The sequence below is a fragment of the Anabrus simplex genome, chromosome 3 (genome assembly GCF_040414725.1).
Source record: "Anabrus simplex isolate iqAnaSimp1 chromosome 3, ASM4041472v1, whole genome shotgun sequence".
Lineage (NCBI taxonomy): Eukaryota > Metazoa > Arthropoda > Insecta > Orthoptera > Tettigoniidae > Anabrus > Anabrus simplex.
Window position 1 is genome coordinate 430,859,923 of NC_090267.1, and position 25,041 is coordinate 430,884,963.

At 41.8% G+C, this 25,041-nt stretch overlaps 1 protein-coding gene across 1 annotated transcript in view; it reads left to right on the forward strand.

The window, feature by feature from the left end:
* LOC136867395 (protein gooseberry-neuro) overlaps positions 1 to 25,041 on the forward strand; it is a 103,421-nt gene that overhangs the window by 73,591 nt on the left and 4,789 nt on the right. The window contains exons 4-5 of the mRNA XM_067144582.2: positions 13,665 to 13,861; positions 20,143 to 20,278. Of these exons, the coding sequence (XP_067000683.2) occupies positions 13,665 to 13,861; positions 20,143 to 20,278 (333 nt within the window). The remainder of the gene's footprint in view (positions 1 to 13,664; positions 13,862 to 20,142; positions 20,279 to 25,041) is intronic.

Below are 25,041 nucleotides of genomic sequence, written 5' to 3' on the forward strand. Positions count from 1 at the left end.
CTGCACCGCCATGTTTGGGTTCATTTGAATGACGCGTCCGCCATATTTTAAGGGACCAAAACAAGTACGGTAGGCGACGTAATGAAGCGAGGACACAAGGTGCAAGAACAAAGAATAACACAATTTTCTTCAAGAAGAAAGCACACTAAGGAGCATCGTGTGTTTTACACGAGCATTAAGAATACACGATATACACAATTACACATTGCAGAAAGAAGGAAAATCAACACATTTCCAAAAATTAAAAAAATATATCAGCTTTACAATACTTAGTGAATGAAAATAATAATATAAAAATCCTTAAAATAATATGATACTATGGAAAAAAATATTCGTATAACTTGGAATTGATATAATAAAACAATGTATTGAAATAGTCCACAATAAATAAGCACTATTAACAGTTACAGTAACAAGACAGTACCATGGTGGACATTGTTCATAGTCCTTGAGTAATAATAAACAGAGCAAGAGGATGTAGGATAAACCGCTTAAAATAATTATTTAATGACAGGACCAATCCTCATTGTGTTAATGCTATTGTGTTTCATATCTAATTGAATAATTCAACTTCATATTTTTCAAAGGTAACCGGCAAGAAAAGAAAATGAGGAATAATTTACACATGTTGAATTCTGTTACAAACACAGACAAAACAAATCTGCTAATCACCAAAATCTGAAAATGAAATACGATAGATCATTCGTGATTTTCTACAGTTCGTGCAGTTGTATGCCACACATACAGACAGCATAATAAATGCATTTAGATCATTTATTCGATCCAATATAAGAAGCAGGTCCCTTAAAATATGGCACCGCTGCGTCGTCTTGACACCACCCAGAATGCTGTAGCAGACACGCTAGCCACTCTGTTGACTTCTTTCTAGGTCGTTAATTACATCGTTACATTGAACTGTTAATTTGTTTCTTCAATGTCTGGGCCTCTCAAAATTAACCTCTTTAAGAATTTGTACAAAATATTATAATAAATTTACTGAAATAACTTCCTTCACGTAAAAAGAATGCCACGTTATAATGCGCTACCTTATCTTTATGTTTGAATATGAAATAACTAACTTCGTGATCTAGGAACATTGTGATGGCACTGATGTAATGTCATGAAGTGTGTACATGTGCAGTAAAATAACTTTATTTCACAGTGTCCAGAAAAGATCTATTTTTAAAACGCAAAATTGTTTACAAAACGCCTAGTATTTGTTGATGTAGTAGAAACATCATAATTGTATTTATATAGATGTTATCCAAGACACCGAACTGAATATTGATCACCAGCGATTAGCGATATCTAATTGCAGTAACTGACGCACAGTCGACATTTGGCCCTGAACATGGCTTCTTTATCTTTCTTATTTCAAAGCTGTTTACCACCACCCTAATACTGCACGTTATCAGTAACGCTGGGATAGGAAAGAGCTAGGACTGGGAAGGTAGTAGCCGTTGAGTTAATAAAGACATAGCATTTGTCTGGTGTGAAATGGGAAACGACAGAAAAAACAAATTCATACAAGCATATACATGGAGAAATACTTGGGTATTTTGGGAATGCTCAACAACACTGCGGGAAAATGGAAAAAGAACATCATGAATTCGTCGACGCATCAGAGGAAAATTTTACGAACACACTCTTGAGGACGTATAGAACAAATGATCACACCGGCAGAGCCATACGCATCTGAGTACAGTCGACAGGGTTGCGCAATGTCACCGCTAGTACGGTGTATACCCTTCACCTGGTGCCTCATTTGGGCCAGATTTCCTGCCGGTCGTGCAGACCTCACAAGATGACGTTTCACCCGGGGCACAGATCTGGGGATCGTGCTAGCCAGGGTATTTGGACAGCACGTTGGGTGGCACGGGATACATGTGGACGAGGTTTGTCCAGTTGGAACAGCACATCGCCTTGCTGGTGCATGAACGGTAGAACGATGGGTTTAATGATGATTTGGATGCATCGTGCACTGTTCAATGTTCTCTCGACGAACACCAGAGGAGAACGACCAGCGTATGATATGGCTCCCCACGCCATGATGCCGGTTGTTGGCCCTGTGTACCTCTGTCGTGTACACTCCAGAAGTTGGCGCTCACCTGCACGACGCCACACACGCGTACGTCCATCACTGGCACCAAGGCAAAAGCAAGTCTCATAACTGAAGACGAAACGTCTCCATTCGTCCTTCCATAAGCGCCTATCGCGACACCACTGGAGGCGGGCTGTTCGATGTTGGGGCGTGAGCGGAAGACGCCCTAACGGCACGCAGGATCGTAGCCCTGCTTCACGGATAAGATTGTGAATGGTCGTCGCTGATACCCCCGGAGCAACAGTGTCCCTAATTTGTTATGAAGTCGCAGTGCGGTCCAACACGGCACTTGGGAAGATGTGACGGCTCTGTGCGTCGCCACTGTCCGAACCCTAGCCGACGGGCATGTGCACCTTCTGCTGACCACTGTGGAGACCTCTCACCACCCATGTTGAGCAATTCTGCGGTACGATCACCCGGCCTCCCGAAGGCCTACTATACGCCCTCATTCAAACTCCGTCAGTTACACAGACGGTTGACGTACACGCCGTCGCGGCATGCTAACAATGTTGCAGACATAGACGGAGCTCCGTATGCCACTGCAAAATGACTACCACTGGCTCTGGCGGTGATCAACTGTTGCGCAGTTTGCAACATTCTACGGCTGATAACGCGGCTCTTGGAGTGTCCGCAGCGCTCCGCGTTTGATCATCTCGTAGCGTCCCGTGCAAGTATGGCAGGCCTTATTCACTTGCGTCAATGTGTTCTTTTTTCATTTGTTCAGAAATGTATATTTCATGAAATGAGAAACCAATTTATTAAGTCTTGTTCTCCAATAAAGTCAGCAAAGCAGGTGGTTGTGTCCCTCTACAATAGCATTTCTGTGTATACTTAATTTTTTGTAAATGCCGTACAGGGCCGATGACCATAGATGTTAGGCCCTTTTAAACAACAACAACAACAACAACAACAACAAATGCCGTATAGTCATCTTGCCTTGCTCATGAGTAAAGGTGAATTTAGACCGACAGATTCCAATTTTCCTAAAAGTCTGACCTTAAAATTGATTTATAGTCATTCATAACAAATGCTAGAGTTAATGGGAACTGCGTGAAAACGATATTGCCTCTTCCAGCCGTTGAATTGAAAATTAGGAGCTTTAACTCCGTATGATTCAAGCACTACTTTAGGTTTAAAAAAATATATTGAATTGATATTGAAACTGGGAATTTAAATTAAGGCATTAACCAAGGAAATTCGATCAGAGGTTCACGTACAATTTATATTTATTATGTCAAATAATTTAACAGAAAATTTGATCTATTATGTCTACTACTTCAAAGTCTTTGAAAGTACTGAGTTGATTCCGAAGCTTTTACTTGTACCATACGTCACGTGCATGAAGAATCGCATTGTTGAACAGCAGTCAACATCTGTCTTCGTGGTAATGGTAACAGCCTGCATAGACTAATCTTCAGATTTCTGTGTCTGGAGTTTCTCAACAAAGAAGTCATGTGAGACTGACGATAGCAAGCATGTTCATATTGTGCTTTGTAAACCATTTGGGAGGTTCAATTCGTTCGCTAAATGAAGATGATGTATTACCAGTCATAACTAATGTCGAGTTAGGTATTGATGAAAACTGGCGGGTTCCTTCTTTGCTTTTTTTTCCTAGTTGCTTTACGTCGCACCGACACAGATAGGTCTTATGGCGACGATGGGACAGGAAAGGTCTAGGACTGGGAAGGAAGCGGCCGTGGCCTTAATTAAGGTACAGCCCCAGCATTTGCCTGGTGCGAAAATGGGAAACTACGGAAAACCATTTTCAGGGCTGCCGACAGTGGGGTTCGAACCTACTATCTCCCGAATACTGGTTCCTTCTTTGGAAATGTGCAGAATATACATAGATGTCGTGACCATGTATTTCGAGACACACAGCAATGCATAAACGAAGGGTAGAAATAAAACAGGAACGTCAAAATGGAGTTTGGTGTAGAGATGTGCGTTTACGGTCTTAGGCTCGGACCGGACCGGCTGTTCGTTGCGCGAGCTTTTCAAGCTCAGCTCACTGCGGTGACCGAAAGACCGGGACCGCCTGAAGTACGGTCCGGCTTGTTTAATGCTAGCGCCCGTCTGTAGCGGAACTAAAGAAAACTTCGAACTTATCAAAGCTTTCTTCATATTGGAACCCTGATCATTTACGAAAGTAACCAACCTTTCGTAGGTCTCACAAGTGAATGCTGAGCAGGCCATTCTGTTTTATAATTTCTCGAATAATATGATCACCAGACTTTGATACTTCAGGGAAGAGGCATGTGAATGTTGTTCTACTTTTGAGGACCGAATTATGGAAGTAATGCACAGGAAATAATTATTTTGATAATTGTCAGTCCACATATCAGTTGGAGCTGAATAACGATTATCTCTCATTGCCTCTACAACTTCCGGAATAACTAAGTGACGAGTGCCGTTGACTACTTCATGACGTCGGCGTGAAACAGTTGTTCGATGAGGTAGTACATCGGAAACGTCAACTTTTCCTAATTATGTACCCACGTTAATTAGTTCTTGTACAACCTTACGAAAAACACGTTCCGACACGATGGCCGCAAATGTAATGCGCACATTTCTACACAGGCCTCAGTAATCTTGCGTTTTACAACGTTACTGACTCTGGAAAAATGAGCTTCCATGATTCGTTGATCGGGCGAAAGTACTAGTACTTGATTCCTTTAAAAATACATCCTCCAACTTTGCACTTCACAAAGCTAGCCTTTTTACGATAAAAAATCGTTCCCACACTTTGCTTTTCGCCTTACAAATATCCTCAATACCATACTGCTTTTTATTTAGTTTCTCTGTTACCTTATTTATAGTCTCCACCTCTAACGAATGACAAGGTACTCTGTAATATTTCCCAATGTCAGTTCTCTATCGTATTAGACTTGGAGACCATTAGACCATGGGCTTACTAAGCAGAGCCCGACGGGCAGGTGGAGGCGAGCTTTCGAAGGTAGAAGCTGCTTGTACTCCAGTCACTCTAAAGACCGCCGCGAGAGTGCTCTAGTGTGCACCGGAGCTCGAAAAACCGGCTCCTACACACCTCTAGTTAGGGGTGCATTCTGTTCACACTGGAGAGAAGTATACTTTAGAGGTGTGAAACAGGAAATACTGGACTAGTCACGAGATAACTGTATTGGACTTCAAAGTTTTAGTGCACAAGAGAAGTCAATCGTTGCACAAATCATCTGCCAGCAATCTGCATGGATTTTTCTAAAAATTTGTTCCAATAGCCAATATAAGCACCAACGAATGTACTGCAAGCTTAAGCTATCAATGCCTTCATTCCAACATCCACATTCTCAAGACAGAGCAGCCAGTTTTCTATGTGTACCTGGAGATGCTGCTAAGAAAGGTCCAACGAGATAGCTCCTTTCAATTCATTTCATGATGAGCTACCGTAGTAATGAGGATGAAGAACTATGTCGTCGACAGTAGCGGCGATAGGGGGAGGGCGAGGGGGGGAGCAGTCGTCCCGTAATTTGTGGGGAAAATATTGCATTTGTATTCCATTTTAACAGGCTGAAACAAGGAATTATAAGAATGATTAAAACAAGCGATTTGTACAAGCCCTGTTGTCTCACCAGCTAATTATTTTCTTTAATTATTAACGAAATTATTAGCGGAAATACGCAAAAAGAAGTCCTTCACACGGCTAACCGATTTGTATAGCACCACAGCAAGTAATGAAGTGGAGACTTTGCATGTGCTGTGAGGAAGGGTACGCGCGTATTCGTTAGTCTGGCAGTCTCTTTAGTCTCCGTTAGTTTCTTTTAGTTTGTAGTCAAATACTAAATTATTTTTAATTGTGTAATCACCGTTGCCTACGCTATAATACAAGGCCTTGAAATGCACTCGTGGAAACGGGTTGCTTCCTAGTTCACCATTCAGCCGCTAGGATCGCGGTCTTGTCCCCTTGTATTCGCATGGCCGTATATGTCAATAAGTAAAGTATATCCTAAATAAAAAGAACTCAACGAGCTAGAAAGAGGACTATAGAGTGGCTAAAATGGCTGCTACAGCGCTCTGGGTGGTGCCAAGGCGAAATAGCGACTCCATACTTTAAGCGCCATTCTTCCGCTTACGATGCGTTACTTTTAATAGATTAGATCGAATAGATTATGCTCTCTACGTGTGTGGCAAGCTAATGCATAAATTGTAGAAAAAAACACGAAGAATGTAATCATATTTCAAATAAGATTTTTTTTTTTTACTAAAGTATACAGTTATGGGCGATTAGCAGAATTACGTTGCCTGTGTAGCACAATCCAGCACGTGTAGGGTAGGCCTACTTTTATTTTGTTGTAGGAACTGACCAGACAGCCAGACACGATAAACTGTATCCTGCCTGGCTGAGTGGCTCAGACGGTAGAGCGCTGATATTCTGAGCTAAGTTGGCATATTTGGTATTTGAAGGTGTTCAGATACGTCACCCTTCTATCAGTAGATTTACTAGCACGTAAGGGAACTCCGGCGGGACATATGTCCGCCACTTCAGCGTCTCCGAAAACCCTACCAAGTAGTTGGTAGGACGAAAAACTAATAACACTATTTATTATTACATTGTATCCTACAGAGCACATTTCCCCAGCATTTTGAAAAAGAAGTAATGTGAACAAATACTTATTTTTCGTAAATTATTATTAGTTTTACGTCCTACTGACTACTTTTTCTGATAAGCCGAGGAGCCTGAATGTAGACCCGCACGAGTTCTTTTGCGTGCCAGTAAATCTACTGACACGAGGCTGAGGGATTTGAGCCCGTCAGATACCATCGTATTGAGCTAGGATCGAACGTGCCAAGTTGCTTTGTGTCCGGCTCCTTGGCTGAATGATCAGCGTGCTGGCCTTTGGTTCAGAGGGCCCCGGATTCGACCAAGTTGAGGATTTTTACCGGGTAGTTGACAGTTAATTCCTCTGGATCGGTGACTGGATAACAATCTTCATCTACACACAACAGAACATACTACAAACCACCACAGAAACACGTAATAGTAAATACATCACTCCACTCAGGGTTGGCGTCGTCCTCAGGAAGGGCATCCGGTCGTAGAATCAGGCTAAATTCATACAAATGCCAAATCCAGGTAACTGGCAAAATACCGGGATTTATTATTATTATTATTATTATTATTATTATTATTATTATTATTATTATTATTATTATTATTATTATTATTATTAAAGTTATCGGAGCCTCCATGGCTCAGACGGCAGCGCGTCGGCCTCTCACCGCTGGATACCGTGGTTCAAATCCCGGTCACACCATGTGAGATTTGTGCTGGACAAAGCGGAGGCGGGACAGGTTTTTCTCCGGGTACTCCGGTTTTCCCTGTCATCTTTCATTCCAGCAACACTCTCCATTCTCATTTCATAGCATCCATCAGTCATTAATAAATCACGTTGGGAGTGGCGACCCCATCGCACTAACAGCCTATATCAGCTTCATTCATTACATTCCTGACCCGGTCAATGACTGGAAACCAGGTTGTAGGTTTTCATTTTCATTAAAGTTATATGCATTATTTCTCGATGTTGTTATATTTCTTTGTTCAAGGTTTTCTATTCTATATTTTCATTCCCTGTATGTAGGTCTAAATTTGTTTAATGGCAATGTACTATTGTGATATGTTTTGTAATTAGGGCTACCGTACTGGAAATGCACTAATTTTTTCTTTCTTTATACAATATGTAAGACGGAGCTCGATAGCTGCAGTCTCTTAAGTGCGGCCAGAATCCAGTATTCGGGTGATAGTGGGTTCGAACCCCACTATTGGCAGCCCTGAAGATGGTTTTCTGTGTTTTCCCATTTTCGCATCAGGCAAATGCTGCGGCTGTACCTTAATTAAGGCCACGGCCGATTCCTTCCCATTCCTTGTCCTTTCCTGTCCCATCGTCGCCATAAGACTTATCTGTGTCGATGCGTCGTAAAGCCAATAGCAAAAAAAAAAAAAAAAAAAAAAAAAATTTAAGTATGTAGTCTGTACCTTGTATTTTTAATGTCCCTTTAAACAGGCATTATGCATCTTTGAGTGCTTCTCTAATAAAGAAAACTTTGAAACTGTATTTATTCCCGCAGCTTCTGTACTTGCTTCATCACACGCCCACTCGATTTGATCGCTTACAATATGGTGGACGTGGCTTTCAAGTAGATTCAAATATGGCGGTCCAATAGCCACTCTATAGTCCTCTTTCTAGCTCGTTGAAAGAACTGAATGTTTTTGCGAGTATTGACAGTACTTTATTTATAGGGCGGTGCTGCATTGGCTTGGATATGTCATTGAAGTTTCAAAACTTTCTTTCTGAGGGGCTTCTTATCAAGTTTCAAAACTTTCTTCTACTTCAGTGGCTCAAAGCAATGTTGTCTAACAGAGGTCTCAGAAATTTTTTATAGTAGAAATAGAGGTGGTTTGTCGCCTTTACACTTTCCACACTTAATTTCACTGTTGAACATGTCTTTCGAAAAAATAAACGTATACCTTTTAGTAACTCCCTTCGGGACAAGTACTTCGTAGCGGAAGTGACAAATTCCGTCGTTCAGTGCAGAAGTGCCACAGACGAGGGCTCCTCGATCTTGAAAACGAATAAGACACAATGTTGGACTTTGAGTAGCTGGAGAACAGATATGTTCGAAACAGCCTTTACAGTCTGTTTTTTCTTTTGCCACACGAACCATAATGTCATTGTATTCCGCTTGGCGTCTTAGGTAGCTGAAGAAGAGTTCGATGTCATATTTCGTTAGGTTCCTCATCAATGCATAATGCAAATGTATACTTATGAGATATTTTACGCAGGCCACAGTGGACTGGGTAGTCAAGATCTATGCCTGATACATTTCTCTCATGATTCTTTTTTTACTTTCTCTGAATGCATTTTAAGTTTCTTAATATATGACAGGAAATCATTAATTAACCAACTGAGGAGTTCATCTTCAGTAGGTACTAAAAGATGCTTTTTTTCTTGCTAGTGACTGTACATCGCACCGACACAGATAGGTATTATGGCGACGATGGGAAAGGAAAGGCCTAGGAGTTGGAAGGAAGCGGCCGTGGCCTTAATTAAGGTACAGCCCCAGCATTTGCCTGGTGTCAAAATGGGAAACCACGGAAAACCATCTTCAGGGCTGCCGACAGTGTGATTCGAACCCACTATATCTCGGATGCAAGCTCACAGTCGCACGCCCCTAACCGTACGACCAACTCGCCCGGTTAAAAGCTGCTCGTTTGTTCTCGTTCCTGAATATGTCCCATGTGAGGTGTTGCAGATGTTATGCGCATTGAACAATTTAATAAAATGCTCCATAAAACAAATGGCTTATTTTAAACTGTATTTTATGCTCTCGGGACAAAACCACCTCCATACTTTACAAACCAGAGATTGTTTTAGGGGAAAATACAATATTTTTAGCTCCTGCTACATTCATTTTCGTGAAATTTGTTGGGAAAATTATTTTCCTCGTTGGTTTCCTAATTTAAGATTTCTGAGTTTGAAGATGCCTCTCAAATGATCGCCGATCATGGCAGCATAGTTTTAAAAAAGTCCAGTGACAAATTTTGGGATCGCCCTATTCTTATGACGTAACTCGGGTCAAAACTTAGGAACAGAGGCCTAATTCGATCAGCTTGAAGTCGTATCTCATGCGTAATACTTCCTCTGTACAATGTTTCGAACATTGAACATTCACTGGAAACTTGTGAAACGAAATTCCACTACCTTTTAATTTCTCGTGAATAAACCATGACTGGAACTGCGAATGCTCAACATCAGACGAATACATAATACATTCACAACCAACTCAGTTAATGAACACGTTTAAAGGCGCGAGCCTGGTAGACAGGGGACAAGATAGCGATCCTAGCGGCCCGGCATTGAACTTCAGTGTAACCACTTCCATAGCGTTTTACGGGCTCTATTTCCAGGCCTTGTATTATAACGTAGGCAACGGTAATCACGCCGTACGTCTATTTAATTGTAATACACGTGTAATATTGTTCCTCTGGTGAAAGTCTTATTGTAGAGGTATTGAATCCAAATCTCAAATATTATCACCACAGCTAAGTTGTTAGACTGAGAACCTTTGCCTCTGTCGAAAATCCATTTAGTAGTTTTTTTTCAGTTTACATGTATAATGTATATATAACACCCCCCCCCCCGCATCTTCTAATTCCCAATCGCCGCTACTGGTCACCGATAACCAAATCCATGGCTTGAAAGACATCAAGATTACATTTCTAAGACGAGGTCGTTCGTACATGAAATATGACAAGAACTTAGGGTTGTGGAATTTGAAACGAAGGATGGAAACTGCAGGAGAGTTCAAGACCATAAAGGAAAACTCAATAACCAAACCATGGCCTTTCAATGAAGAGAGTGTCAGCTAGGAAATGGCTTTATTTTTAGATCGGAAATAGATACCGAAGTGTCCATTTACGAACCTGTGCAGTAAGCAAAATCTCATCCATCCATCCTCGTGTACAGAACTAGAAAGTTACTGTAAAATAATATCACAGGAGACCAGACTGATACTAAATAACAAGAAGAGAGCTTGGCGCCTGTGGAAAGACTTTCCTAACCCACACACTCAATATACCTTCGTTAAACTCCGCCGCCACGCGAGGTTTATGGTTAGAAGAGACTACAAAACACACGTAGACAGTCACTGAAAACGTCCGCAGCAATCCCAAGCGCTAATGGAGTCTCATCAACACACGGAGAAAAGCGGAGCTGATCCCTGTTAGCGTGAACCACAACGATACAACATCAGACGGCGCTGATAGCAATGAACTGTTAAACAGGCATTTCGTCTCCAACATCTCCCCTCCCTCACAAAAGCAACCACTCCCTCCCGTAGGTAAGCTACAGTTTCAAACAGAACCCTATCAAGCATAACTACCACACCAAGTGAAGTTCGAAACCTTCTTCAAACTTTTCGTACCAACAAAGCTGCCGGTCCCGACACTATAGGTCCTCTTTTCCTAAAAAATACTGCCAGCATCCTTTGCGTCCCTCTCTCTAAATGATTTAACAGATGTTTTGCCGCGGGCTATTTCCTATTACCAGGAAACAGGCACATATTTTTCCACTTCCCAAATCAGGCAACAAATTTAATGTTTCATCTTACCGACCAATTTATATTCTCCAGACACTACCCTTTATCTTTGAAAAATGTATACACCTTCGTCTCTTCGCATTCACCCCGTCCTATATCTCAACCAATCAGCATGGTTTTCTACCAGGCGGCTCTTGTCTAACAAACCTGGCCACTCTGCATACTTTTGCATCACATGCCATTGCAGCTAATTCACAGCTGGATATCTTCTACGTAGACATTTCGAAAGCTTTCGCTTCTGTAGACCATACTCTGCTGCTCCATAAACTCCCCGAACGATTTAATATACATTGCGGCTTTCTGACCTTTCTTGCTGGCTTCCTACATAACCACTGGCAGAGAGTGGTAATACCAGACACTTCATCCTCAAGATTACCAGTCACCTCCGGTGTTCCACAAGGCAGTGCTCTTGGCCCCTTGCTGTTTTCCTTGTTTATGGACGATCTGCCGTCCGAACTCAAGGAAACAGCAAATACCCTACTTTTTGCCCACGACTGCAAGATATTTTGGGAGATCAGGAATCCAGCAGATGCAGCTCTTCTACAGTCCTCACTTAGCGCCCTCTCGAACTGGTGCCGTACTTGGAAACTTATCACCAATCCACAAAAATGCAGCCACATGACCACAACACTCCGCAGATCTCCTCTACCGACATCATATTACCTACTTGACAAGCCCATCACCGTAGTTACGCAACAGCGTGACTTTGGTGTAATATTTGATAAAAAATTACAATTCAAGAACCACATAGAAACATATACAACCAAGGCTATGAAATTACTAGGCATTCTCTACCGTTTCATAGAAATTTCTGATCCCACTGCTCTCCGTCACTTCTTCCTCACGATCATTCAACCTCTCTTGAACTACTGCTCTCCGATTTGGACAACAGCCTTCTCTTCCAGTATTAACCAGTTAGACAGAGCAGTATCCTTCTGTGCCGCAATTGTTAGGAACAGAAACCCAAAGCTCAGAAATCTGTCTACGCAGCAGGTATGAAGGGTAATTTATGTGTCACCGCTGCATATCAGGTGACAGGTAGCTGACCTGAGTTTCCTCCACGGGACCTTAAATGGGCATTACCGCTCGGAACATCTTGTCTCACTCTTCTCTCTCCGTGTTCCTTACCGCTCCGCCAGAACCAGAGACCTTCTCCACATACCTTACACTCAGCACTCAATACTCCAACGATCTTTCCTAATCCGCCTCCCAACTCTCTTTAACAATTTTAATAGGAGACAAGAGCTTGATACAGCATCAAGTAAAAGTATATTCGGGAGGGGTGTAAACAGTCTCTCAACGATAAGTTGATTGTGCAGTGATTATACCGCCATGATGACCCACGACGACTTGGCAATGAACATGGACATTTTCATGGTTTTCGATTTGGACAGTTGTTAGTAGACTGTGTACCTGATCTTGGTATCTTTTGTTATGTTTGTTATATTTTATCATGAAAGTTTACACTTGTTAATTAGTCTGTTGACAGTGCAAGTGAAATTTGCCCAGTGTAGCTGTATCTTGTGCTTCGTAAATAAATAAATAAATAAATAAATAAATAAATAAATAAATAAATAAATAAATAAATAAATAAATAAATAAATAAATACATACATACATACATAAATGATCCACTATGTGCAACGTCATAAAGAAGCCTACCACACGTGATTCAACACTGGAGAAAGGACAATTTGAGGATCCTTTACGTGTCATACGGGTAATTTTGTAGTAGCCTACACATCTTCGATGTTAATTTACAGGTTTTCCAGTTATTTTGCAGTGTACAAAAATTGCATGTTCCTTAAATTTTCCTCAGGGCCTGTTCGTGTTTCCAGAAGTAATTATCAGGATATAAAGAGCCTCATGAAATTTTGTGGCCAGAAAGCAGTGAAAGTTTTCCAGAAATATTGTCAAATGATTGATAACTAGTGATTTTCCATGACTGTAATAATGATTTTTTAAAAATAATTTTACTAAAAAAACAATTGGGTATCTGGCATTTCTATTTCTCTTACTACAGTATTTCAGATGACTTTCTCTGCAGAAATGAGTGTATGGATTAAATTTCTGGCATTTTTTTGATATTTATGTTCCAGACTTCAAACACTATTTCACTTTGTTCAATACTTTCCATAACTATAGATTTCACTTCGTCTATTTACATTACTTAATATGAAAAACCACTTGTCACATTTTATGATTCATTATCCATTTTCTCAGTTTCGTGAAAACATGATTCACCAATTTTTTTCCTGTACCCTTGAAATGAGATTTTAAACATAAAAAGCACTCGCATCAGAAGATGATTTCACACATATTTTAACCCAGTAATTTGAGGATAAAAGGGTCATAGTGTCTTTCTACTGGAACAATTAGTACTTCGTCGTGTCATTCTGTCGTTAGGGTAGATAGCGTTCTACATCTTTCTTAAGGACGCTGATCTTATTCACAGGAAAGGCGAGCTCTGGTTCCGAGTGCGACTCCGAGCCAGGGATTCCCCTCAAGAGGAAGCAGCGCCGTAGTCGTACCACGTTCACCGCGCAGCAGTTGGACGAACTGGAGCGCGCCTTCGAGAGGACGCAGTACCCGGACATCTACACCCGTGAAGAACTGGCGACCAGGACACGACTAACTGAGGCTCGTATACAGGTACAGTACTGGTGGTACCTTAAGCGATGCTGACGATGGTGCAGACAAAACAGTGGGATTATCAGCCTCTCTTAGAGGTGGGTCCTACCTAACAATACTGGCCCAGAAATTGACCAAAAACTGAAAATGAGATTTTGTTGCGAGTAGATACTCCAGAAGTTGGGACCCATTTTGTTCTCAGGTACGGCCATTTTAAAGGGTTAGCGGAGATGTTTAAACCTGTCTGTCTGTCTGTCTGTCTGTCTGTCTGTCTGTCTGTCTGTCTGTCTGTCTGTCTGTCTGTCTGTCTGTCTGTCTGTCTGTCTGTCTGTCTGTCTGTCTGTCTGTCTGTCTGTCTGTCTGTCTGTCTGGTTATCAGCCCAGAGTCTGGTTGGATCCTCAAATAGCACTGCCAAAGGTTATGGGGTTGTAGCAAACCGCAAAAACCAACGGTAGGGACAAAATGAGGCGCACTAGTCAAGATGAGAGTGAGGTAGTTTGCCATTGACCGAGCGAGTTAGCCATGCGGTTAGGGACGCGCAGCTGCGAGCTTGCATTCGGGAGATAATGGTTTCGAACACCACTGTCGGCAGCCCTGAAGATGGTTTTCCGTGGTTTCCCACTTTCATACCAGGCTGTACCGTAATTAAGGTCACGGCCGCTTCCTTCCCACTCCTAGCCCTTTCCTATCTCATCATCACCACAAGACCTATCTGTGTCGGTGCGACATTAATCCAGCTGTAAAAATAAGGTTATGACTTCAGGCGATATGAATATTAATTTTATCTCCTAGTAAGCTGTTTCCATATATTTCATAATTTACAAAATTAGGTGGCACACTATCGACTGGTGTAAATGGGCATTCTGTTACTCGAAGTCATCGGTTATTTATTACCTTACAAACTTATTTTATGAATGAATAAATATTATGTATATACATTGCAAGAGCTAATTATACAATTTCAGAACACATCTTACAAGCTTTTGGCGTTAACCTCACAGGTGTATAGATAAACTTGTGTTTGCTTTACTTTTCTTCATTGTTATGTATGAGGAATTAAATATGCAGTATTTGAGAGTTAAAACTTGTATATCTTTTTACCGTTACTTACGCAGAATTACACTTCAAGAGGGTGAATAGCTGTACAGTACAAATGGTAAATAGCGGTAATTAATGACGTGGCAGCCACCAAGAAATACTTCGGCCCTCAATTTGAGAAGGTAAAATACAATTATGCCTTCAATAACACCATAACATAACCAAACACAAGAGGTCTAGATCTCTAATACCGGTCTTCTTCTTCTTCTTCTTCTGCTTTTCCTGCCGCTTTTCCCACACCTGTGGGGTCGCGGGTGCGAACTGCGTCGCACATGTGGATTTGGCCCTGTTTTACGGCCGAATGCCCTTCCTGGCGCCAACCCTCTATGGAGGGATGTAAGCACTATGGCGTGTTTCTGTGGTGGTTGGTAGTGTAGTATGTTGTCTGAATATGATGAGGAAAGTGTTGGGACGGACATATACACCCAGTCCCCGAGCCAGAAGAATTAATCAGAAGCGATTAAAATCCCCGACCCGGCCGGGAATCGAACCCGGGACCCTCTGAACCTAAGGCCAGTACGCTGACCATTCAGCCAACGAGTCGGACAGATCTCTAATACCGGTACAGGCATTAAACAGATCATAAGTCTTTTTTTTTTAGTTGCTTTACGTCGCACCGACACAGATAGGTCTTACGGCGACGATGGGACAAGGAAGGGCTAGGAGTAGGAAGGAAGCAGCCGTGGCCTTAATTAAGGTACATCCTCAGCATTTGCCTGGTGTGAAAATGGGAAACCACGGAAAACCATTTTCAGGGCTGCCGACAGTGGGGTTCGAACCTACTATCTCCCGAATACTGGATACTGGCCGCACTTAAGCGACTGCAGCTATCGAGCTCGGTAATCACAAGTCTGTAAATCTTTCATAAAATGTGTAGGTAGTAACTCGAAGTCAAGACACAATTTCTCAGAAACAGCTGAATAATAATATGATAATGGCATGGACTCAGCCACCACGTGGGCATTTTAGTTTGACGCCATCTGGCTGCCTGCTCGTCAATTTGGACGTTCCGTTTTACTCTAAGCCTACTAGATGGCAGAGTAAGCAGAATCTTTTTTGAACGTCTACGGCTGAGTTTTAATGAATGTTGTAGGATGAGCACCAAATGTGTGATCAGAAATCTTTTACAGGCCTGTATCAAACGACTTGGAGTATCGAATGTTTTTCTGTCCTTCAAAAATTATGCTACCTCTGCCGGGCTTTGAACCCGCGATCTTGGGATCCCAAGGCAGACACTCTACCACTGATCCACAGAGGCAGCTGTAATGATTATGGTTCCAAAACAGAGCTATTAGTTGTGTATTTATCTTTTAAATTGTGTTCTCTTTCAAGAAACTTCTTTATATTAATTCGAATTGGTTGAATTTGAGTGACATGTCTCTGGTTGAGGTATTCTTTGACATTTTGTTGTTTTCTTTTGTATTATTATCAACTGTGTGAAATAAGATGTACGCTAGTGGTTACGGTTCTTATAAATTTGATAATACAATTTAATGGAGTCGGATAATTAATCCTAAGATTTCCCGTATTTTTAATCGCGACCGACATGATATAATGCGTGTGTATTTTAATCAAGCTTTCCTGTTCAAGAAGGGAAAGACAGATGATTGCAGTATTGAAAGAAATCGCAGACGACAGAAGATGGAACGAATTAAAGATCGGATGCCTGTTCGGCAATGTGTTACGTAGTAATAAAGGACATCTAATTGCCTCTTGCAACAGAAATAACCTCTGAGATCAGTATCTTACTTAAGTCGATTGTTGCTAGGTTAGAAAATGTAATGGCAGAGTTACACGCGTTGGATGTAAAAATAATGGATCAGTTATTCGACAGTCGCCAAGATGACCAAGTTATATCAGAGAGACTAATTACTGAGAAGTACTATAACGATTTTGAGGTTATTAAAGTCAGATCAAATTCAATTCTTTCAAGTGGTAGTACAAATGGCTCACCTCTCAGTCAGGTTGATGTATTAGAAGGGAAGAGGAATTTAATGCTGATCTCAAGAGTGATGAGGATTCGGGTTTCAGTTTCCAAAGATCCATGAAGATAACACCTTACATGACAGTGATATTTCAGTACTTAATACAGTCAATGGAAGAGAATACTGAACCATATAAGATTGTTCATAAAAACCCGCAGACAGCAGACAATTATTCCCAAGGCATTGAAGCCTTGAAAGCGGTTCGTCCGAGGTGATCTTCTGTTCCATGTGTACGTTATAAAACTTTTAAATTTGGTTATTTGAATTGTTACGCAGCATAATAAACTTCCGCTTTATGTTCTACCGATTAAATTAGAATCTCATTTACACTCTCTGAGTACTTTGAACCTGACCCGTTGTTGATCCCTCTTGTAGAACCCAGCCTGCCCGAAGAAACGCTGAGAGCATGGCAGAGAAGTCAGGTTTCCAAACAAGCTGGGAGTGTAGAAGGTGGAAATATGGCTCGGTTGGAATGTCTTATGAAATTTGTCAAATCTGAAGTCGAAAATGAACGGCGGATTCTGTTGGCTCAGCTAGGTTTGCAAGTGAAAGACAAGCAAGAGAAGAAAGGTTGTTGTGTTAGGCCAAAGAAGTAAACTAAAGCCAAAATGAGTACTCCAACAGCTGCAGTCCGTTATAGCAGCTCAACTGAATCTTGTGTCATTTGTGCGGAAAAATGTTTTAAAATTTAGAGCATGACCCTTGATGAAGGGAGGGCAAAGTCTAAGGAAAATGAACTCTGTTTTGTATGTTTGGGAGTTAATCACCTTAGCTTGTGGGTGAGGGCGGTTAAATAACATCCGGCTTTTCGTAAGAGGCAAGTAAAAGGGGCTCCAGGGGCTCTTAACTTGTGAGCGTGGGCTGCCGACCACGGAGCCGTTGGCCGAATCATGGAACTGCTTCCACTTACTTTCACCTATCATGTCCGATCTCCCTTGGTCAACTCTTGTTCTCTTCCGACCCCGAAGGTATTAATTAGATTCATGAGACCTAGGGAGTCCATTACTTTCACGCTCTTCGTGGCCCTTGCCTTTCTTTGGCCGATATCTTCATTTTTCGAAGTGTCTGATCCCTTCCATTTTCTCCCCTCTGATTACTGTTAATAGACGATGGTTGTACAGTACTTCCACCTAAAACAATAATCGTCACCACCAGTAGTGGGTGGAGGCGGTAGAGTAACATCGACGGTATCTCCTGCTTGTTGTAAAGGAGAACCAGAGGCTCTGAACTTGCGAGCGTGGGTTGGCGACCACGGTTCCCCTAGCTGAGCCTGGCAATGCTTCAACTTAATTGTCAAGCTACTCACTTTCATATATTCTATCCGACATCCCCTGGTCTATTCTTGTTCTTTTCCGGCCCCGGCGGTATTAGGCTTCCGAGTCCTAGGGAGTCATTCATTTTCATACCCTTCGTGGCCCTTTCATTTCTTTTGCTCATACCTTCATTTTTTGAAGGATTAAACCACTTCCTGTTTCTTCTCTGATTAGCGTTAACGGAGGATGGTTGCCCAGTAGTACTTCCTTTAATACAGTAACCACCACCACCACCACCACCACCACCACCTCACCTACCGTGTATGTGCAGGCATTTTGATTTTACACAAGTTAAGCTGCCTGCGTGTCAAGTTTTGGTGATCCGTTCTATTCCACCATACTGCAGAGAAACTCATTTCTGTTGAGCGATCTATGGTTCTTTGTCGGACAGTTCTCATTGTCAGCGACCATGTGACGTACCTTGCGCCTGAACTTAATGCATGCTGACCTGCTTAACTATGATGTACAGCAGGTTGTGGGACTCAAGGCACTAGATATGTGTACACTGTACAGTAATATTCTTGGTTCCGCTTATCCCTTGGTGACCGGTATTGTGAAGTTTTCCCTGACATGCGATTAGAAGAGGACAATCGTAACCATACAGTAATACATATTCGATAAATCAGGGATAAATGGTGGCTAATGAGTCGAAATAGAAGGATGTGGAGCCTACATACAGTATGGAAACGTATGGAACGTATGGAAACGTGAGTGAGAACCATAAAAAAATACAGAAGTTACAATTGAAAGACAATAATATATTCCACTGTCGGAAAATAGCACTAGTTAAAATTATTTTGCCACAAGGAAGTAAATGCACATAGCTGGCCAATTGTAACAGCCCCTATGGGCCTTGGCTTACCAAGCGACCGCTTGTCAGCTCTAAGGCCTGCAATTAAGAGGTGACGCGTGACCATTGCTACGAATCCTTTCTAGGCCTGGGCGCCGCTACCTTACCGTTCGATAAAACCTCAATTGTCACTCAGGCTGAGTGGACCTCGAACCAATACTTAATGCAATTAAAAAATTCCTGGCCAGGAATCGAACCCAGAGCCTCCGTGTAAAAGGTAAGCTCGTTACACCTAGACCCCGGGGTAATGATCAATTAGCGTATATAAAATGTAAAAAAAAAAAATCTATTTTTAAAATAAATTATGAAAATGATACACTTTTAGAAGCGTGAATGAATTCAAAATACTGCTTCTGGAATGCTTCAGTGGAATTACTTATCTTAGTTCATATTTTCCCTGTATTTTTCAGTCCTTTCGGTAATTATGAGTCATTAGTGCACAGTGGTTGTCTCCGACAATGTACGCTATCGTTCTCTTCTCTCTTGAAATTCTTGCTCCCCATTCTCTCTTGAGTAAATGGACCAATGAGCTAGAATAATTGGTAAAGTTTCCAGACTCTACTGTTGATGTTAGGTGGAAACTCGGCGTTAGTTATGTGAAACCGTCATTTATCACACAGAGAAGCAGTCTTCAAAGTAAATTTTGAATTAGGCCCTATGTCCACATGTATAGAAACTTGTTCAGGTGTAGTTGCTAAGCCATGACAATACTGCCAGGTGTTGATATTTTTACCGTGTTGTTAGGAGGGAAATGAAATATTTTTAAAAAGAACCCCGGGTATCACAGTTCCGTGTAGTTTGTCCATTTATCCATTGGCTTACCAATTAGGAGAACACGATGTTAATAATTATTTTAATAATTAATTTTGTCTGTTGGATAGTCAGGTCATGAGATATGAAGAAAATGTTTAAGAGTGCAACTGCCGGTCAAATAAAATATGTATTCTCTTGGGATCTCAGTATGTATGTGTATGTGTAATTTTAGTACCTTTTGGCTTGACTGTTTCGTGTCCCATTGGACAACCGTTTCATCTCATGTTTGCCAAATGTCACAGGTGTGGTTTTCCAACCGACGAGCACGGCTTCGCAAGCAGCTTTCCAGCGTTGCCACGCCGACCAACTACAGCTGTACCATGGCCTCATGTATGGGAGAAACATTCAGCGCTCAGCCTCCATTGCAGCACCCGCATAGTAAGTTGCTTAACGCAATGATGACAATGATGAAGATAATATTTTATTTTAAATGGATAAATATATTGTATTCATCAGAGCTTAAAATGAAATTTTGACACGTGGGGAAGAAAACATTGGCAGTCTATGACAGCGTCAAATGAACGTGAAGAAGGCTACTTACTTCAGATGACCGAGTAAACTTAAGATACGGGGATTTTATTGCTGTAGGAGACCAAACAATGTGATTAATAATAATTCTTCATATGCTGTTGATATTAAGAATTGCCAAGGTGTCATTTTTTATTTCCCCAGTGGCTCTTAACTTGGGAGCGTGGAGTGGCGACCACGGGGCCCTTAGCTGAGTCCTGTCATTGCTTCCACTTACTTGTGCCAGACTCGTCACTTTTATCTATCTATCTGACCTCACTTGATCAACTCTTACTCCTTTCCGACCCCGACGGTATTAAATTACGAAGCCTAGGGAATCTTCTCTTTTCAGGCCCTTCGTGGGCCCTTGTTTTTCTGTGGCTGATATCTTCATTTTGTCAAGGTGTCGGATTCCCTCTGATCAGTGCTAATAGAGGATGGTTGTCTAGTTGTACTTCCTCTTAAAACAGTAATCACCACTACCACCACCTCATTTTTACTCTGAAATGGGGGTAATTTACTTTTCAGTAAATAATAATAATAATAATAATAATAATAATAATAATAATAATAATAATAATAAAATCGTATGTATTAGGTACCGTGTGCAGGCATTTTAATTTGACGCCATCTGGCTGCCTGCTCGTCAATTTCGACGTTCCATTTTACTCTAGGCCTACTAGATGGCAAAGTAAACCCAATCTCTCTTCAGCGTCTATGGATATTGTCGAGTGAACACCAAATGTGTCGCCAGAGATTTTTTACACGCCGACATAGTACAACATGGGAGTGTCGAACGGACTATTTTTCGCCCTTCAAAAATCCGACTACCCCTGCCGGGTTTGAACCCGCTATCTTGGGATCCGGAAGCCGACTTCCTGATCCACAGAGGGACCTTGTCAGTACATTTATGTACAGTTACAAGTTTCCCGCATGTAAACCCTCTTAAATGCTAACGACCTGAATCTGGGTTCGATTTCTCAAACTTGAACTGGAGATCGTTTCTTTTTCTCTTTTTGCTACTTATTTAACGTCGCACTAACACGTCGAAGGTTTTTGGCGGCGGAAGGATGAGAAAGGGCTATGGTTGGCCTTAATTAAGATACATCCCCAGCATTTGCCTGGTGTGAAAATGGGAAACCACGGAAAACCATCTTCAGGGCTGTCGACGGTGGGATTCGAACACACTATCTCCCGAATGCAAAATCACAGCTGCGCGACCCTAACCGCACGGCCAACTCGCTCGCTTGGAACGGAAGAAATGAACACGTAACCGACAGTGGTACAGTGTCAGAGTGAGAAATGAAATTTCACAACTCATAATGCACATTCTTAAAGTGAATGGAGACTTTCAGTATTTGTATAAATCTCTAGTTTGAGTGGCAAGTAAAGGTAGTCAGTCCGCTGTCCCCCATAACGTTCGATGACATGAAGGTCCTTGGAGGAGTGGGAGATAAAGGATTTCACTTTCTGTAACATCGGCACTAAGTGGAATAGAGTGGTTAGCTCTATGTCCGGCCACTTTCGCCCCCAGGAATTAACCCGCTACTTATTTTTCGTGTAGGCTGAATGAACCTTAGGGCCTCGTGCCAGTTCAGAGGTGCTCCTTTCTTAAATGTTCGACTTTCTGACGGGGAACTGAACTTACTGACTTTTGGGTGAACAGAGCACGCATTTACCGCCTCGGCTAGGCAGCCCCTAACGAGTTTATGAACACCCACGGTATTCCCTGCCTGTCGTAAAAGGCTACTAAAAGGGGCTCTAAAGGCTCTCAACTGTGGGGCGTGGTTTGGGAACCACGGGCTCCTCAGCTGAGTCCTGCATTGCTTCCACTTACTGGTACCTGGCTCCTCACGTTAATCCATCCTATCCGACCTCCCCTGGTCAACTCTTGTTTTCTTACTTCGACGCTATTAGAGCATTCGAGGGTTAGGGAGTCTCATTTCCACGCCTTTCGTGGCCCTTGTCTTTCTTTGGCCGATATCTTCATTGTGTCGCATCCCTTCCATTTTTCTCTCTCTGATTAGTGCTATGGTTGCCTAGTAGTACTTCCTCTTAAAAAATAATCATCATCACCACCACCACCTTGCGATTGGAAGTCTACATTCAAATTGTATTGCCCTTTAAGATGTTACAGCTATCAATTAATTTACCATTTCAGAAGATTCCATTTGTAAAAGCTCCCTTTACGCAAGAAACGCTAAACGCAAGGACACATAGACACAGAAACTGAATAACGGCAACAATAATGGAAAAACTTGCTCAATAAACATCTAACTAGTACGACTGTTATCATAACTTTCCAGAACACGTATGGTACATTTTTTATTTATTTTTGAAACACTGTTTTAAGGATGATTTTCTCTTTTCCAAACCTGTCTATATATTGAACCCTTTAGGTCCATATTGAGGGATACCTACCTTCCTTACCTATCAGCAAAGTTCATGAGATCTGTCTCTTGGGTCGTTTCGGGTTTTTCGTCACTTGCTGAGGTAAAGGCAGGGGCGGTGCGTGGTATTGTTGCAGGTTTGCACAACTCCCAATAATTTTACGCTTCATTTGTAGTCTTTTCTTCCTATTTTGCAGTTTAATAAACCTAACATGTACTCTAAAATGTGTTAAAACCAAGCACCTTTTGTCGTTCGATGTACTAATACTTCGTAACGAACCATTAAACTCCGCCGTCTTCAAATCAAACTCAGGGGGGTTGACTTTCCTACGCCAAACTCCCTAGTGCCCAGCGCGCCGCTATTTAGTTTCAGCAGGGTCAAGCCTAAGCCTGTATACGATGTATAGCATCAGGTAGCAAGCCCGCCAGTATCGGTCCTAGGGAGTTGCATGAGACCAGCAAGTCCCCTATCGAAAAACAACTCCAAATGTCCCCGTTAGATTGCACCACTCTGCAGAGATGACTTCATCCCTGCTTTCTCTCCACTCGCAACGGTAATTTCTCTTCCACGCCACTAGAGTAAGGGTAAGCTGCACCACACCATTCACAACGTTACCAACATTGGTACTTCATGGGCAATCATAACCTTTTATTCAATCCCAAAATTTGTTTTGAGGATATACTTTCGGAGGAAACGTTTTCTCATCAGCATAACTTCATGTTATAGATTTGCCAACCGTAAAACGAGCTTTGTGCCAACATTGTCACACATGTTGGTAAACGGCTGGACTATTTCGACATGGAGTTGTTGGTGTTAATGTAGACGTTATGTTTACATTTATCACGTGCAGGTCTTGATGTGTTTTCAGGTGATTGAGTGTTTTGGTTCTAGATAATTTTTCTGTGCGTTATTATTAAAACTGATGGATTCTAAATTGTGAGTAAGAGTTCGTCACAAAGCTGCCGGTGTTTGTGCAGTTTAGTTTCAACAAATAGTGTATACGGTTTTGGACAAACTGAAACTACGCCATGAACTATCGTCCATCTATTTAGCACAAGAAAGCAAAGCAAAGTCACCTACGTACAGGCCATGAAGGCCCTTATAGGAGTGGAAGGTAAAGGCTTCCACCATTGTCAACCTCGGCACACGATGGGGTAAAGTGGTTAGCTCTACGCCTGGCCACCTTTGCCCCTAGAAATTAACCTGGTAATCATTTTTGGTGTAGGCTGAGTGAACCTCAGGGCCATATGCACCTCCGCAAGTGGAAATCTCGACTTCCTGACGGGGATTCGAACCCACGTCCTTCCGGGCGAACCGAGCACGCCTTTACCGCCTCGGCCAGGCAGCCCCTATTTAGCACAAGAATTCAGATCATTGTCGGGTGCTGTTAGTTTAGCAGAGTTTATATTAACCAACAACCTAGAGAAGACGTTCACTGAACTGAGTGCTTGAAACTGCTGAAGTTTAATTCTTACAATCCCTTTGACGTCTGTCGAAGCAGAAAGATGTTTTTCTACTTTGAATAAAATAAAAACTTCCTTAACGAACTCTATGACCCAGGAAAGATTGTCGGCCTTGGCGATGCTTTCTATAGAAAGAGATCTGCTGATGGAAATCGCAGACTTCAATCAACGGGGAACTGACAAGTTTGCATCAATGAAAAACAGGAGGGCGAATTTTCAATTCAAGTGAGGTAAGAATAACTGTAGTTATACTCTTATTTCCTGTGTTTTCATTGCTGGATACATTTCAAATTTAATATGAATGCAGTTCATTACATACGGATACTAGGGATTCTTGTTATTTCTATTCGATTCTCATTTAAAACTGCAACATTGAAAATTTTGGTGCAACACCCAGCCTCAGATACGACCAGCCGCCACTGGGTAAAGGTAGGGTTCATTAATTCTAATCTATCTACTGGAATGAAAGGCCTGTTTAAAAGATTCCTATTTATTCAGGAAGATTCTGAAGCATGTCAATGGTATCATAGAAGTCAATTGTGTCCACTGGACACCACAATCATTTTTACATAAACGTCAGAACACTGGTGTGAGACTTTAACGTAACTGCCTGATGGGCATTCTTACTAGAAACCATTGTCTCAATTATTAATCATTTAAGAAAGGAAAGTCTGGAAATCCTTAAATTCGGCTTCCATGTGAGACCACATGTACCATCATAGTGATTCGTTATGGTCCAGCCCTCGTAACACGAACTCTGGACTCTGAGTATAATTAAGG